The sequence below is a fragment of the Nothobranchius furzeri genome, chromosome 11, assembly GCF_043380555.1.
Source record: "Nothobranchius furzeri strain GRZ-AD chromosome 11, NfurGRZ-RIMD1, whole genome shotgun sequence".
NCBI classification, from domain to species: Eukaryota; Metazoa; Chordata; class Actinopteri; order Cyprinodontiformes; family Nothobranchiidae; genus Nothobranchius; species Nothobranchius furzeri.
Window position 1 is genome coordinate 48,119,830 of NC_091751.1, and position 17,500 is coordinate 48,137,329.

Consider the following 17,500-nt stretch of genomic DNA (forward strand, 5'->3'; position numbering starts at 1 on the left):
GTCCCCTGTTTCAGGAAGTTGAAGTGAGCCAGAGGAGTGGGAAGCAGAAGACAGCAGGATTAGAAGTCTTGTGTCCTGATATATGGCCTGAAAATTGGCTAACAGCAACGCGACTCTACCACCGACTCCATTTGCTTTGCAAAGTTTATGTTTTATCTCCACAAATGGCACAAGCCTGAAGGAGTTCTGCCGTGTGGCGGAGTTGGTAATGCTAACGGTTAGCTTCTATAGCCGACACAAGCTCTGCTCTCTCCTGGACACTAAATGAACAACAGCCTAATGCAAATTTTTAGTGTGACTCAGATCTGACATGTTTTTCTAATCTGAGCGTTTCCTCATCTATTTTCTGGATGGGTAATAATAGGGTAGAAGAATATTTTCACATTCAGTCTGCACGTTAACTAATCATATAAAAAAACAAGAAATGGCTTCTCATTGAACTCGGTTAACATTACTAGAAATGCATGAAGGGTTTCATCTGACAGTTGATCTTCCTGCTTCCAAACTCATTTTTGAAGCCCAACTTTGGATTTTCAAACACAAACAAGAGTGTGAAGTTGCCTGAAAAGCTGGCTGGACATCCTTATTGGAATTTTGAAAATATAAAAAACTGAAAAAAGTACAAAAGAGAAAACATATTTATTTAAAAAATGGACTGCACTTGATAGAATATTGTAGGTTTCAAGCAGGATCTAAAACTTTTTAGGTAAAAATTTTAAATTACTCACAGCAAAATGTCTCCTAGTAACATTACTGGTTTATACTCATACAGTGAATGACTGAAGTGGAGTGAAGAGCATTGGTACACATCAAACATGGCTGAGTACAAAATGAAGTTTGACAAAGTGGGACAAAAAAAAAAAGAAGCAAAAATAGACGATAAATGTAATGGTATTTACTTTTAACAACACTGTAGTTTCTCCAAATCTGTTAAAACTCCCTGCAGTGTACTGGATATGAGAACAATCTAAATGTAAACCTGAGCCAACCCATCTGAGCCCAGCGTAACCAGAGAGGTGTCACTGGTGCAACATTCCTGGCAGAAGAGAGCTGGTTGCTTGGATAGGTAAACACACACACACACACACACACACACACACACACACACACACACACACACACACACACACACACACACACACGCACGCACGCACACACACACATCCACACACATCCACACAAACACACGCACACACACACACACACACACATGCACAAACACACTTCGTGTTGCAACTGTAATTGGTGCTACTAAACCAGGGGTCTGCTATCTGTGGCTGCACAATGGCTCTTAACAAGTTTGACAAGAAATAATAAAAAATAAATAAAAATGTAACCCTTTTATAACGAGAGATTTAATTTAAAAAGGGTTATACCTGCATCTCTTTCTCTCTCTCTCTCTCTCTCTCTCTCTCTCTCTCTCTCTCTCTCTCTCTCTCTCTCTCTCTCTCTATATATATATATATATATATATATATATATATATATATATATATATATATATATATATATATATATATATATAAGCAACGTTACAGTCTTTGTTTACTACTTGAATTGTCACATCTGAATGACACTAAAAGTACCTGCAATATTTTTGGATCTACTTAGGCTTATTTTTTTTTACATAATCTTTAGTAAATACCAGCATCCGATGGAAAATATATACGATTTTTTTGTAAAAGTTTTATTGTTTCCTTTTATTCTAATTTTAAAACTGAATTTTTGGAGCAATATGGTGCTTTTTCATTATAACTAATCTCTTATAACTATGGATGAGTTACAAAAAGATTGCTGACTTTAATCTCACATAAAAAGTCAGAATCCTGAATTGGATTTCAGAATTCTGACTTTTCTTTTAGATTTTCCACATTTTTCAGCTGCTGCTTTAAACTAGTTTCATCCCAGTGAGCTGTGGGGAAACAGCTCTTTGGATTGTAACAGTTGCAGATTCCTGAACTAAACCACAAATAGCCCAGCTTTATTCTCAGAAACATGTTCAAATCTCTCATAAAACATCCCACGTATCTGGCCTGAGATGGACTAGTGGTCGAAATAATAATTAAAAACTCATTCATGTTTTATCACCACTCCTTAAACAACATAAAAGAGATTTAGGAGGGCAAGCCTAATTCTCGTGTCCCCGCAGACACTTGACTAACAATCAGATTCTTTCTAAACCCGTGTTTGTCGTCACTTGGCTGGGAATGCGTCTCCTTCTCTTATAACTGGCCTATTGTAATGCAGGTTCTCAGTCAGACTGCAGCATCCCACCTCTGAAAGCCACAGTTCCAGCGCTTTCACAGCCCGTTTGTAGCTGTCGTAGGAACACAATAAAGAGTTTTATGGCGCCTTTTGTTCGAGGGGGAATGACGTAGATGGTAAGTGACCACCGTCTGAGCTGACTTTCCCATCTCTGGGTTGGGGGAACAGACAAAAAGATGAGTTGCGCTTTAGATTCTTTCAAGAAGAAATGAGAGAAATGTTTCTAAAACCAAAACACAAACAAAAAAACTTGATGAAATTCCCCTTTTTCCTTTCCCTAATTTCTAATCTCCTGTACAGTCGAGCTGATTTGTATGAGTGAGATCTACCTTCCACCCCTGCTGGCTTTCTCCTTGAGATTTTGCAGTAACATCTTGATCTCAGCTCTCACCAGCTCCTTCACAGCAGGGGGGTCAGCGAGCGGGGTTTCAGCCCTGCTGCCATGGTTACCAATTTGTTTCCTCTCCTGCCACATCCTGTGATACGTCTCTACCTGCAGAGCAAAATGTGGTACATTAGAAACATGGGAAATAAGAATGACACGAGTCAAATAAAAGAGATCCCATTACAAATTCTGCAACTTGACTCTGTTTTATTCTCTCTCCGCAATTATCTGTGAAGAAGTCAACCTTATGAGCTCCATGCTGGGTGTAGAACTGCACAATTATACTCCAACGATGGCAATAAAAGAAATATCTTTAGTTTTTTTGGGGGTGTTTTAAAATGCAAAGAGCCTTGAGAGTGCACGTGTTGTTGTGATTCAGGGCTGTAAAACTAAAATTGCATTGCTCTGAAATGAAAGCCGCTATAAGTCAAAAAAACCCTTTTGCCCTAGAAAGTGTGTGAGCGCCTGTCTCAGTGGAGTCTGGACACCATTAGCACTTCCACACCTGCTCCTTGCCAGTCATTTCTGCATGTTGCAGTCAAAGACTTCACTTCAAAGGAATACTCTGGAGAAAGCTAAACACGTCACTTCTGGACTCGTAGTATGTGCATGCGTGTGTGTGTGTACATGTGTGTGTGCATGTTCACTCACACACGGTCATAAACCCATTTCTGCTGGCATGTTCACACCATTTAAACCCACTTCCTCTGTGTTTCTGCATGAAGAGTTGCTGATTTTATAGTTTGTGTCTGACTGGAATATTTGCTCCATCTCATCCTAAAATTATTTTTCTGAGAATTTCTAAAACATTTAAAAATAGTAAAACTTACATTTTAAAAATCTATTTAACTGAATGTTTTCCTTTTCAATGAGAGGAAGAAATGAGGCATGCATGCAGAGATTAGAGGACACCGATAGACTCCAATATTCCCTCAGATCAAAGCGGCTAAGACAATAAGGACTTTGATGGCGCTTCATTCAGGAATGAAGGAGCTGACTTCAGATCTACTATCCCATTCACCTCACCGTGGCATGGAACTCATTACATGGCTGCAAAAGAAACGAGCAAGGACAAAAAAGTAGAAGGGATTCATCCCACCGTGAAAGCAAAAACGTGCATGGTCCATGGATTTAGACTGAAACGCTCTCATACGTGTTTTTATCCAGAAAATGTCTTAAAGCATCTTTGGTCATATCTGGCCTTTTTGTTTCATTTAAGAAAAGAGGTCCAATGTTTCGCAGCTTAACAGAGAAAGAGGAACTGCTAGAAGTTAGAATTCATAATCATCCAGAATTAAAAGTTTGACTTTAATTTCTTTTCAGATCAACATTTTCCCTTTCACTTTTGCTCTTGAGTGGCCAGCGTACATCGTAACTCCTCCGGTGTTTGTTTTGTTTACCAGAATAACCCAAAATGTGTCCTTAATGTTTGAGTTTGACAGCTGCAAATAAGAACTAGAACACATTAAAGATTCAGGTGGATTCCTTAAAATGCTCACCTTCAAATGATTATTCATCAAAGGAAATCCGTGCGGATTAAAGTGTGAAAGTGTCTGAATTTCTCAAAAGAGAAAAGCTAAGTGCACAAAAACTTTAGGAATTAAACGTAAAGAGGATTTATAAAAGACAGAAAGGATTTCTCACTTCAGCGTGCAGCTCGATGTACTTGTCAACCAAATGGTGGCTGAGCGCTGCACGGATCTTCTGCAGCTCTGACTCAGAGGCATGTTCAGAGATGAGGCTCCACAGGGACGGACCTGGACCCGAGAGCCGGAGGTCATCAAGTGAATCCATAGAAAGGCTAATCTGGGCACAGAAAAGACACAAATCAATCACAGAAAGAGACATATTTGCATATGTGACTCATAAATAACTTAAGAAATAAACCACCTACCTTACTGTTTCCTTTATACATGCATTAAAAACAATGCAAACTTTGTTTTCATCAAACTGAGTTCAGCTAAAACTTATTACTTTGTTCTTTAAATTGTTAACTTGAAATCATCGAGAGGTGGTAAGATAGCAGAGAAAACATCCACGAGCTGTCTGGTCAAGTTGTGGTATCCAAGGGAAACGCTCCGGTTGCTAGGGAGAGTTATCGCGAGACTTGTCCGAAGGCACCCCCCCCCCCCCCCCCCCGTTTTTCCTCTAGGGTTTCTTATGAAGTAAACTATTAGTGTAAGACATAAAATGTAAATTCTGTATATATATTTTTTTCTTGGATCAAATAATTTCCATTAAACAGGAGGCGGCAGTGGGCGGTGATAAAAGTCTGGTTTCTGGTAATAAAGAAGGGGAGGGCCTTGTTCAAACTAGTGCACAACTTTTCCTCTTAACTTCTGTTTCCCCTTCTTTCAGAGCTCTTTGCATTCAGAGCAGTCGCTGTGCGCCGCCGCGGAACACAGAGAAACCAGAACGATGTAGCTAAAATAGCAGTATTTGTACAATTGCGCCAAACGTCACCTACCAAATCCTATGAGAGTAATTTGCGATTTATTTCACCTTCCTCTTAACTTTCCATTTTGAACAAGTTAACCAGAATGGCACAAGTGTCCACTGTGCGCCTCTCCTCGAGGCGCAGCATCTGCGCGGCGGTTCTGACGCTTCTCCTTTGCGCACAGTCCGGTTTGGGCTTCTCGATCGCAGGACAGCAGGAGAACACCTGCGAGGACAACGGCAGCGTTTACTACGTTGGAGAATGGTACTTTCTAGAGTCCGATCACTGCACTCAGTGCGAGTGCACGGACGAGGGCTCCGTGTGCGCTCGGACAGAGTGCACGTCTCTCCCCGCTGCGTGCATCCACGTCAGCCACTACCCCACCGACTGCTGCCCCAGGTGCGAGAAGATCGGCTGTGAGTACCGGGGGGTGGTGTATGAGCTGGGGCAGACTTTCCAGGTAAGCTGCACGGAAATTAATTTATGACTGTTTATAAGCATCCAACCTAACTAATAACCGCGTGTTTCTTTTAGAACAAAAGTCACAGATAATTTCATTACTGAATAAGATTGTAATGCTAATATTTTATACAGGATACACATATTTTACAAAAGTCTCACATTTCTAATATAAAATCAGCACTTTGTCACTCTGACAGTAAGAGTAACAAAGTGTAGTCTGACACTTGGATCTCTTTAATTTGGGATCTACCAACTTTAAAACCTCTTAATCTCCAAAATGTGTAAAAACCAAACAAAAAAAATCTAGCTCTATGAATACTTATTCGTGTTACAGCCAAATATGAATAATTATTAAGTGTATTTTCATTGCATTTCATGATCCAGATGACTATTAGAGTTAAATGGCGCCCCCTGTAGACAAAAGCATGGAAAGAAATTGATATATGGATGTTTTTAGATTCCCCCCCCCCCCCCCCCACACACACACACACACACACGCACACACTAGCCTATTTGACCGGCATATGCACTTGTGACCGTCATTTCTTTTCTATCTTGCAGCCGTCAGAGTGTGAGCAGTGCACTTGTGACAGTGATGGCATCGCCCGCTGTCTGGTTGCAGACTGTGCCCCTCCACCATGTGTCAATCCTTTGTACCAGCCTGGGAAATGCTGTCCTGAATGCTTGGAGGGTATGTTTGAAAAACTATTGAACATACAGTTGAGAATACATTAAAAAAGCACAAGAATCTGTTGCATGCTCTGTGTTTGCTTATTAATGCTCCCCTCTTTAGGGTGTGTGTGTGTGTGTGTGTGTGGTGTTTCTTCAGATGCAGTGACACTCCCCTTTGTTACTTTGCTTCCTCCAGGTCCCAACTGCTATGTTGATGGATCGCGCAGTCAAGTGATTCCTGCTGGAGAGCCCGTCTGGGTCGACTCCTGCACCAAGTGTCGCTGTCACGATGGCCAGGACGCCGGCTACTGGGAGGGAAATCGTCTCGCCACTTGTTCTCGACTTAAAAACTGCACACCCGAGCAAACGCCTGTGCAGCAGCGCTGAATTATCTTCGGTTTAAGCAGTTATTCTTAAGATGCAGCGACTGCTGACGAGCTGCACACTGCCGCCTCTCACAAACATGATGTGCAGGTGCAAGAAAAAAAACCAAGCACAGCTGATTACAGTAAGGCAGAATCAGGATGACACGGCTAATAAAAGCTTTTAATGTAACAAAGTCTTAATAGAAAAAAAAACATTTTAATTTAAAACAAGTGGAATAAATTGTTTTGTAATGCAATGCTTTAAAGCAAACAAATACCTTCTTTTAATCCATGACAAAAAAGTGACCTTGCTTCAGATATTATAGATTTTATTGTGGTTTGTATGTTTCTAGTCAGAGAAACTAGTCTTGCATGTCTTGTGGTTACCCTGGAGGTGTACTGCACAGACTAAAGTAGCACAATAAGCCAAAGAGATTTGTTTGTGGAATAATGTTAGGATATACTTGTTACTGATTAAGGCAAGCAGAGAAAGCTTTGCACAGCTGTGATGAAGAGTAGAAAATATCTGAGTGAAGCAGTAAAGATTCAGCCACATAACGACTGAAAGAGCGGATGAGGATTTGGTTTGATAAAAGGAATTCATAGTTTATTGATGGGATGCTTTTACTCTTAGATCAGCAAAAGTAAACTAAACTCAGATGTTTCTAATTTACGTAACATTTTATAAAACACCCTCTGGTGTTATTTCTGGAGCTGCATTGGGCAGTTTCAAGTTCAGAGCGAGTGTTTATGCTAGCGTGAATTTTCACATTTACAAAAAATAAAGGTGTGACAAATCTTCCTCTAGTCTTGTTATCAACTTAATGGTAGTTCAGATGTTTAGAAAGGATGTTTTGTGGAACAATTATGAATATTTACATCTTACAGGCTCTTTAAACAGTCTCATTTTGGAGAATCTGAAATTTGGAAGGACAGAGGAGCTAACGGCTAGTCACAGTGGGGACAGTTATGAAGTGCTTTAATGAATTCCTAATCGTCTTGTTGCAAAAAATTGCAATTTTCACGTTAGTCCAGCTGACGTCTATGGAAGGAATCTTGTCATCTTGGTTTGAAGGCAGAAGAAAACCTTTGGCATGTCGCGCTGCAGGTCCTGATGCGCACTTTAGATTTGAAACAAACATTGTATTTACAGGAGCAAATAAATCAAGTGGTCCCAGGTTTTGGCACCATTTGCAGGTTTTCTCTGCAGAGATTTTCTGCTGACAGTTTGGAACCTGAAATAAAAACAGGAGAAAGACAAGGAAAAATAAAAATGGCCCACACTTGTATGGCTCCGTTCTGGGTCAGAAGACTCCAAAGCGCTTTATACTACTACTACATTCATCCATTCACACACACATTCACATGCTGATGAGCTACAGTGCAGCCCACTGACTGGGCAGGGCTGCTGGTCACAGGCGCCACCGGCCCCTCCGACCACCGCCAGCCGGTGAGAGGGGTTAAGTGCCTTGCCCATGGACACAACAGCAGAATTCTCTGGTCAGAGCCAGGATCGAACCTGCAACCTTCCGATTACTGAACAACCCGTTCTACCCCCTGAGCTACTGCTGCCCCTACTATACGTGTTTTTGCTTCACTGTAGAAAAAAAAATCATCAGGACTCATGGGACCAAATAGCATCAGGTTCACGTGGGTTGTCATGGTAACGAATGGAAGGTTTTTCAACCACAAAGAACCAAAACACAAAAGTAAATGTTTTTAAGCCACCTCATTCTGTTGATTTCCTCGTTACAATAAGGCATGACAGTAAACTCATCCTACAATCTTGGACATCAGATTTATTAATTGTATAGAAAAGTAGGTTTGATATGACATAATGCATTCTATATAAGATATAACATTTTCAACATTCAATGTACAAAAGAAAAATAAAGGACAGCCATAGTTACAGTAAAGTTTAAAAATACCTGCAGGCCCAAAGTTCCTGTCAGCTGTCAGCAGCAGAGGAAGCAAAATGAGTACTTGAACCATCTCAGGTGTGACAGCGGGAAGCGGTCTCCAAACGACGAGAAACATCAAAAACTCTTCGTGGCTGTTTGATCCTCAAGCAGAGGCTGCATCTCAAGTGTCTGCTGCTTATCTTCTTGAGGCCATGTTTGTACATACTGAGACCATTTTGCTCCAGCTTCAGCTTTCGCTTTGTGTTTCTGATCTCATAAAAGAAAAAAAAACTACTTTCAGCCTTGATGAAGCTGCAATGGCTTTTATTTTGAAGGGACGCTTCAGCCGTATCATGAGTTTGCACAGGTGCTTGAATGGGAAGTACAAAACAAAAAGTTGAAATGGTTTTTCATTTTTCTGCACTGCACCTTTGTGCCTGAGCAAAAACATAAAAAAAATGCCACAAATATAATAATATATAACAAAACTAAGGTTTTGCTTTTAAAACTTCACAAATGCTCTGGTGACGTCTAGACGTTAGGACTGAAGCGTCCCTCTAAAACAGTGAGAACTGCAAAATCTCATAGCAACTGCTGTACTGTTTTCATTAAAGTCATTGTCCAACAGATGCATTCAAAGAAACAAAAGAGGACATCATGACTGCATCAGTAACTGAAATAAACCAGATCCTGCCTTTCCGACGATGTCTTTTGAGCAGAACATGCAGCAGATGTGAACAAATCTGGAACATTGTAAACAGTTTGAAGAAGAAAATGCACTGACTATTGTCTGAGAACACAGAAAAAGCACCAAAAATAAAATCAAGATGCAGACAAAGGCGGGTCATGAAGGAAGATGAGATGTGGTGAAAAGGTCGAGAAAAAGAGAGGAAGATTCACAATGTGGAAGGTGCGCTGAGAAGCAGAGATTAGAAAAGAAAACCCAGAGATCCAAACACAAAGAGAGCCTCTGTCGATATCTACTGAAAGGCGAAGCTCTCTTGTGCCTGGAGTGGGTCCACCACAAAGCATCGACACATAGCCGCCTGGACTGACATTGTTAGAAAAGAAAAAACTGTGAAAGGGGAGATAATATATTTTAAAAAAGGGTGAACAGTGTGAATATGCTTCTGACTGTGTGTGAAGAAGGAGCCATCAGGCATGGGAAAAAAACTATCAAATTTAGCTTAAAGGAGCAATGTGTAAGAATTCTACTGTAAAATAATCGCAAAACAGTCTAATGTAGTGGTTCTCAATCCTTTTCTTTGAGGGCCAGCATGCTTTTGTTGTTCCTCCACTCCAACACACTCGATTCAGTGGATGACTCACCTGTGCAGCAGCTCTTAGGCTTGTAGAAGCCTGTTAATCACCTGCTGACTGAAATCAGGTGTATTGAAGCGGGGTTAAAACTAAAACATGCTGGACACCAGGAACAGGATTGAGAACCACTGGTCTAATATCTCAATCATGCTGGACAAAGTTAATTTTGGAACAGCTGCCAGGGGGTTGTCAGTTTTTCCCCTTTAAAAAAAGCTAAAGAGGGATGTGATCATTGTTTATAGTCTGTGAGCCTGCAGGGTTGCAAAGTCTGTGCTAGCTAATGCTAAAGTAGTTCAAGCAATTTTGTCAATTACCAACAACTCAATATTACAGTGAAATGTTTTTATCTGTGTATGACTCATCTTAACTCGTCATCTTCTGGGCTGTTACCTGGCAACAGCCGTGAAATTCACGAAACGGCAGTAATAAAGTTATTCGTTTGTTTTGAAAATGGGCTGCAGTAAACAAATTGTACCACAGGATGTCATTGTCACTTCATTCTTACATAATGCACCTTTAAAACAAAGAATTCAAGGAATATCTTCACATTTCCTTCAGGAATGACCTTCAAGTCAGCAAAAGGCATCAGTTTAGGGCATCGGTGTTAACAACAGAACAGGAAAGGCAAAAGAAATAGACAAAGATGTCGAAGGCTTCAGCGTGTTGGTGGTAGAACGTCAGAAATAATTAGTATTTTTCAACAAGTTATGAGACAAAAGTAACAAAAGTGCACATAATCAGATGTGGCAACAGCTGATAATGATTAGATTAGAAGAAGCAATAAATGCCAGTCAGAACGCTCAACTGGTAATTTTACACTCCAGGCTTATAATTCACTTGCAGAAGAGACACACTTTGTAATCTACTCCTTGATATGATTATATTTTTCAGAATGATTGAATAAAAAAAGATGGAGACTAAAGTGGCTTATTATACTAGTTTCAATCTTTTAAATGGACTGTGAGATTATGAAAAAGCACGTGGTTACACTGTAAAAAAGGAAAATAGTTCACGCCTTTTTGCTTTCTCTTACCTGTATAAAAGTTTTACATGTTTCATAACCACAATGTGTATTTTCTAAAATACAAATCACATCCCGACAGCCCAGTTTTGATCTTCCAGTCTTATTTATGGCGATCGAATGGCCTAAAATGCCAATGTTTGACTGCTTTTGACAGACTCAATCATAAATGGGCCAATAAATCCTAAACGACTCCTTCAAGATGATTCCGCCTGCCTGCGTACAAAGGAAATAATCATATATTCGAGGTTGGTTACAAAAGGTTCCAGAAGTCCACTACTTTTTTCCAAAAACTTGAGATTGAATATGTAAAAAGTTTGCTCCGACGCCGAGTGCTGCTGACGTTTTCATCTGTGTTCACAAGTCTTCTGCGGTGGATGCAGGCACAATACACATTCATTGACTTACGGCAGAGAGTTTGTGTAATAAGATCCGGTGACTCCCCAGCCGGGAAATGCCAACATGTGACTTGTCTGATAAAAAAAAACAACCTGCCTGATGCGGTTCTGAGTCATTTATTTCCCCTCCACAGGAACACCACGCTTTAACCTTTGTGAAGCTAAACCAGTTTCCCAGTCTTCTGCTGCGTCATCCTTGTAAACTTGATGCAGTCAGTCTGAAATGAAAAGTAATCGTTCTGTGTGCTCTGAAAAAGTAGCAAAAGTGTCTTTCTTTACCTCTCAGTATCAGTTCCCATTGACATGTTGTGGGAGAGCCTCCATTCTCCAAAGAACTGGTAAAGGAACAACTCCAGGTTTGATAAAAACTTTCTGCTAGCTACTGATATTCCAAATTCTGGTCCACAAAGTTATTCACTGTCACAGACTGGAGCTGTGCAGTCAGTGCGGAAGCTGCCACTGGCTGCAAGTGGAAACAAGAAGAAGTTCGAGCTCTAAAAGAGAAAAATATCAAGCTGGAATCTCAAAAGACCAAACAAGGAGGAAAGAGAGACACCGTCATGAGTTTGTGAGTCCTCTTATCTTCCATCTCACATCCTTTCAGATGCTTCTGTCTTTTTTCCCCCTTCCTCACATCCTCCTCCTCTTTCTCCCATCAGTCAAGGTGCATTACCCTCCTCATCCTCCCCTCCTCTCTCTAGCCTTTGATGGGCCGAGGTGGCGGCTTGCCGATCTCCACAGAGATGTTTGTGTACAGAGAATACTTCTTCACTTCCACCAGTTTGTAGGTCAGGGAGCTGATCCCGTCCTTCTTCATCGTGTTCTTTGTGTTCTGTATTTTGTTGAATCTAAAAAGGGACAGAGAGAGGAAAAATCTTAAACCAACAAAAACCACCAAACCTCTGTTCATTTTACAGATATGAAGATAAAATCTGATGCCTGACACCTAACGCTTTGGTGCAAGTATTGGAACGCTCAGCTGTGTTCTGGCTTCAGCTCACCGTTGCCAGATCCAGTCCAGTTATTCGTTGCCACTTTTGGTTCTGGGTGCATAAAGCTAGAACTGAAAACTGGCACGTTAAAGCTGCAATAGCAAATCTGCAAAACAAGCTAGCTTTTAAACACAAATACAGTCACAGAACTCTCACATCTTCCGCCAGTTGTTACGCCTAGGCCACGCCCCCAAAACGGGAATGCAAATGGCCAGAAAACGAGGTAGTACTAAACACCAGTCCCCAGTTTTCTGTGATTTCAAATGGTGAGGTTTTATTTTTTATTGAGGGGGGAGACGACTTTGGTAGTTTGTCCTAAAGTTGAAGTGGTAGCAGCCGGCTGTTTCTCCTTCTCTGCGCCCAGACTATGGAAATGTAACTTTTAACTTTAATATATTTATAGCTATGTTAGAAGGTTGTTGAGGCCTGAAAACATGTTTTAGCTTGTTTTGGAAATTAGCCATTGCAGCTTTAAATCTGAATTTGGATCGATTATGAGCCTAATTCTGGAAGATTTGCTCATCGTTCTTTTAATTCTGTTCTAGGTAATTATCAGGGTTAAACTTTCTGCCTGCTTTTACTCGTATCCTTAGTCCTGTGAAAAGGGGAATGCTGTTTACACAGTTTGTTCTTGTTTTACCCATCTGGACTAAAATTCATTTAACTTTTTCACATTTAGGATTTAAAACATGTAAATTCATTCTCAAGCTTTTACATTAAAAAAGGGAATGCTCATTCACTGAATGCATGCAAGCACTCTGCACAGGGCAAAAGGTTACTAGAAAACTAATAGAAAAGTAGAATTTTTTAAATTATACCACGATACAGTCCCATCCTGCATGATTTACTCATAAAAATGATAAATTATTTAGATCAACTCTAATATCCACAAGAAAAATGTTAACAATATAATAATAATAATAATAATAATAATAATAATAATAATAATAATAATAATCACATTTAGCTTTTTCTGTGGCTTTTTCAGTTTCTGCTTCAATAAACTAAAAGAACCAAACTGTTAAGTACCAAGTAGTTTACATTCAGGTCAAAGGTCTAGGGCATAAGTAAACAAACAATCATTCATCCATCCATCCATCCATCCATCCATCCATCCATCCATCCATCCATTTTCATCCGCTTATCCGGAGTCGGGTCACGGGGGCAGTAGCCTAAGGCGAGAGGCCCAGACTTCCCTCTCCCAAGCCACTTGGGCCAGCTCCTCCTGGGGAATCCCAAGGTGTTCCCTGGCCAGGTGAGAGACATAGTCCCTCCACCGTGTCCTGGGTCTACCTTTAGGTCTCCTCCCGGTTGGACGTGCCCTGAAAACCTCATCAGGGAGGCGTCTAGGAGGCATCCTGACCAGATGCCCGAGCCACCTCAACTGGCTCCTCTCGATGTGGAGGAGCAGCGGGTCTACTCCGAGCCCCTCCCGAATGACCGAGCTTCTCCCTATCTCTAAGGGAGAGCCCAGCCACTCTTCAGAGAAAACTCATTTCAGCCGCTTGTATCCGCGATCTCGTTCTTTCGGTCACTACCCAAAGCTCATGACCATTGGTGAGGGTAGGAACGTAGATCGACCGGTAAACCGAGAGCTTTGCCTTCTGACTCAGCTCTCTCTTCACCACGACAGACCGGTACAACGCCCACATCACTGCAGATGCAGCACCAATCCGCCTATCAATCTCATGCTCCAGTTTTCCCTCACTCGTGAATAAGACCCCGAGATACTTAAACTCCTCCACTTGGGGCAGGACCTCATCCTTGACCCGGAGAAGAGATTCTACCCTTTTCCGAATCAAGACCATGGTCTCAGATTTAGAGGAGCTGATTCTCATCCCAACTGCTTCACACTCGGCTGCGAACCGCTCCAGCGAAAGCTGAAGATCACGTTCTGATGAAGCCAACAGGACCACATCATCTGCAAAAAGCAGAGACCTGATCCTCAGGCCACCAAAACGGATGCCCTCCACACCTTAGCTGCACCTTGAAATCCTGTCCATAAAGGTTATGAACAGAATCGGTGACAAATGGCAGCCTTGGCGGACTTCAACTCTCACTGGGAACAAGCCCGACTTACTGCCGGCAATGCGGACCAAGCTCTGACACCGGTCATACAGGGACCTAACAGGCCGTATAAGAGGGCCTGGTACCCCATACTCCCAAAGTACCCCCCACAGGACCCCCGAGGGACGCGGTCAAACGCCTTCTCCAAATCCACAAAACACATGTAGACCGGTTGGGCAAATTCCCACGCACCCTCCAGGATCCCCCTAAGGGTTTAGAGCTGGTCCAGTGTTCCACGGCCAGGACAAAAACCACATTGCTCCTCCTGAATCTGAGGTTCAACAATCTGACGGACCCTCCTCTCCAGAACCCCTGAATAGACCTTACCAGGAAGGCTCAGGAGTGTGATCCCCCCGTAGTTGGAACACACCCTGCGGTCCCCCTTTTTAAATAAGGGGACCACCACCCCGGTCTGCAAGTCCAGTGGGACTGCCCCCGATGTCCACGCGATATTTCCAAGCGATATTGTAGAGCCGCGTCAGCCAACACAGCCCCACAACATCCAGAGCTTTAAGGAACTCCGGGCGGATCTCATCCACCCCTGGAGCCTTGCCACAGAGGAGCTTTTTAACCACCTCAGTGACCTCAGCACCAGAGATTTGAGAGGCCAACCCAAAGTCCCCAGACTCTGCTTCCTCACTGGAAGATGTGTCGGTGGGATTGAGGAGGTCTTTGAAGTATTCTGCCCACCGATCCACAACGTCCTGAGTGGAGGTCAGCAGCACACCGTCCCCACTATAGATAGTGTTGGTCAGCGCACTGCAAAAGCCTAAACATCAGCACATCCACTCTGAAATGCACATGTATTTAAATGCCTCAAACAAGGCTAATAAAACAACACACAAATGTTAAAACATTAGTGTTTCTGAAGAGGAAATGAAGATCAAGAAAAGGAGAAATGATTGCAACCAACAGGTGGCACTGTGGCACTGCTGTGGGAATTCACTTAGAGGTATTTTTTAGAATATCATCCTGGGTTTGCCAGAATTACTGGCAGTAGTTAAGTTACATCAGGATCTGCTGTGATTTTAGTATTAAAGCTGCAGAAATACGTCACCCAGAGCATCGAGATGGTTACACACACTTGGGCTGCGACCTTTGGCTCTGAAACAGATTTACAGCACAAACCCTCATTACATCGTGGTGGAAATCGTTCCTGCAGCCGGCCAGTTTAGAACCCAGGGCATGGTGCGTGCATGCCTAACAGCATGTTTACAACACTCTTGTCTTAAATCTGCTTCCTCTTGGGGTGAAAATGCTGATGTGTGCAAACACCAAGCAGTGACACACTCAAAAGCCCACAGTGATTGACTGCAACAAAAGATGCCTTCTTAATAATATGCTGGGACTTACAAGTGGAGTTGTCACTTTGGTCCGTCATGGACCACTGAGTCTACAGACTGCTGTCAGAGCTGACTAGTGACGGCATTTCTGCACCACTTTTTCTTTTTGTTTCTCTCAAATCAAATAAAAAAGCGCTTTACCAGCATCAATTGAAGCTGGAAAATTGTTGTTGAGCACTTTTTTTTTCTTTGAGCGGTGTAACACAATAACATGGAAACAGATGTATGTGGCTTCTATTAAAGATTTCTAACCAAAAGGAGCCAAATCTGTTTAAGTGGGAAAGTGCAATGAAAGGAAAAAGGGGGCGGAGGAGAGGAGAAGCGGGTTTCAGCTGAAACGAGGGCTGCATGGCAGAGAAGAAAAATGAAGGATAGACTCACAGAGAGATAGATATGTATCTGAGTGACAGACGGATAGAGATACACTGATAATAAATGAAGGCAAACTGGAAAAGATCTTTAGATAAGTCTATCAAACACTGGGGATTAAACCCAATAAATTAAAGAATATCACATGCATATGGACCCACACACATACCCCTTGCATCATTTCAAGGTTGCTACCTTTTATTTTATAGAGTTAGAGGGCGAAACAAAGACGGTCCTTCCTGCATATTCATTAGCCTGATTTCCAGAAGCCTGATCTGGTCTAAATAAAGTTCTATTTTCATGCAGCTAAGGGTCTCCCAGGAAAACATTTCTCCTATAGGATTTTAACAGAATTAAGTAAAACCATATAAAGAGAAGAGCTGTTTTTAGTCATACTTTGAGTTAGAGAAAACAACTTTAAAGGAGAAAAAAACTTCTAACGTGTTAGATGGCTAGCTTGGTGGGAAAAAAATCTGTTCCTCCGTGTCCGAAAAGCAAAGTTAATGTGTGAGTATCATTCTTCTAAACGGCCACTGTGGTTGTCCATCCATCCATTTTCTATACCCGCTTTTCCACGCAGGGTAGCAGGGCGCTGGTGCTTATCTTCAGCAGTTTTCGGGCATGCAGGCGGGGTACACACACACTCACACCTCAGGACAATTTAAAGAGACCAATAAACCTGGCAGTCATATTTTTGGACTGTGGAAGGAAACCAGAGTTCCTGGAGAGAACCCACACATGCACAGGGTAACATGCAAACTCCATGCAGAAAGACCCCAGATCAGAACGTGAACCCGCGACCTCCTTGCTGCAAAGCCACAGCGCAAACCACTGCACCACCGTGCAGCCCATCTCTGGTTGTGAGATTGGAAAAGGATTGAACTCTTCTCTCTTGATTTGTATCTCAGCTAAATTTTCTCCACATAATGTGATCTCAATGTGAACTTTCTTTAATTGAAATAAAAAATTTGAGTCAAATAGAAAATGAAGAGACACAATGTGTTGCAAAAATAGATCCAGAAACGCACATTTTACATGAAAATTTAAAAAAGTGAGAAATCGAACAAAGGGATTCTGTGAAATAGAGATGGATAGATATGACCCAACCAGCTCTTTGGAGAACAATGTTTCAATGGTACATTTTTTTAAACTATTTACAAACATGTTTACTTATGATTGAACAGACAATCTAATGGCTCATCACACTGATGTTTGCTACAATAATCAAAATAAACAAATTTCTATCCCAGGAGTTCATGCAAATTATACTGTATTTAATGGCGTTTACACTGCCATACATTCAAATTCAGGTTTTGGTCTAATATTCCAGTCAAAAGTGCTAAACTAGCTAGGTCCAGAATTAGTTTGTGCTGTGAATAAATAGCTAATATTAATTCAATGTGAACAAAAAGCTTATAGAGACAATTACACAAACTTTAAAACCTTTCCTTTGCATGTATGCAGATGGCAGAGTGCTGTTCTTGATTAAAAGCAAAACTTCTA

General features: G+C 41.6%; 3 protein-coding genes across 5 annotated transcripts in view; 1 reads left to right on the forward strand and 2 right to left on the reverse strand.

Annotated features, from left to right (window-relative positions):
• Nucleotides 1-4,771, reverse strand: part of ccdc24 (coiled-coil domain containing 24) — a 12,971-nt gene extending 8,200 nt beyond the window's left edge. Inside the window, exons 1-3 of one of the 3 annotated variants that reach the window (XM_054741538.2) lie at nucleotides 4,545-4,771; nucleotides 4,295-4,456; nucleotides 2,595-2,758 (exon numbers count right to left, since the gene is read on the reverse strand). In XM_054741538.2, the coding sequence (XP_054597513.1) occupies nucleotides 2,595-2,758; nucleotides 4,295-4,456; nucleotides 4,545-4,565 (347 nt within the window). In that variant the 5' untranslated portion in view covers nucleotides 4,566-4,771. The remainder of the gene's footprint in view (nucleotides 1-2,594; nucleotides 2,759-4,294; nucleotides 4,457-4,544) is intronic. The other 2 variants (XM_054741531.2, XM_015956621.3) reach the window with 2 other exon arrangements.
• A 184-nt stretch (nucleotides 4,772-4,955) lies between these two features.
• On the forward strand, nucleotides 4,956-7,388 carry zgc:113531 (von Willebrand factor C domain-containing protein 2-like). The gene is made up of 3 exons (XM_015956623.3): nucleotides 4,956-5,547; nucleotides 6,111-6,240; nucleotides 6,418-7,388. Exons 1-3 carry the CDS (start codon nucleotides 5,191-5,193, stop codon nucleotides 6,606-6,608), a joined length of 678 nt encoding a protein of 225 aa, XP_015812109.1. The 5' UTR covers nucleotides 4,956-5,190; the 3' UTR covers nucleotides 6,609-7,388.
• A 977-nt stretch (nucleotides 7,389-8,365) lies between these two features.
• The window catches only part of b4galt2 (UDP-Gal:betaGlcNAc beta 1,4- galactosyltransferase, polypeptide 2), a 256,599-nt gene continuing 247,464 nt past the window's right edge, over nucleotides 8,366-17,500 (reverse strand). Inside the window, exon 8 of the mRNA XM_015956622.3 lies at nucleotides 8,366-12,074. Coding sequence (XP_015812108.1) covers nucleotides 11,924-12,074 — 151 coding nt within the window. The 3' untranslated portion in view covers nucleotides 8,366-11,923. The remainder of the gene's footprint in view (nucleotides 12,075-17,500) is intronic.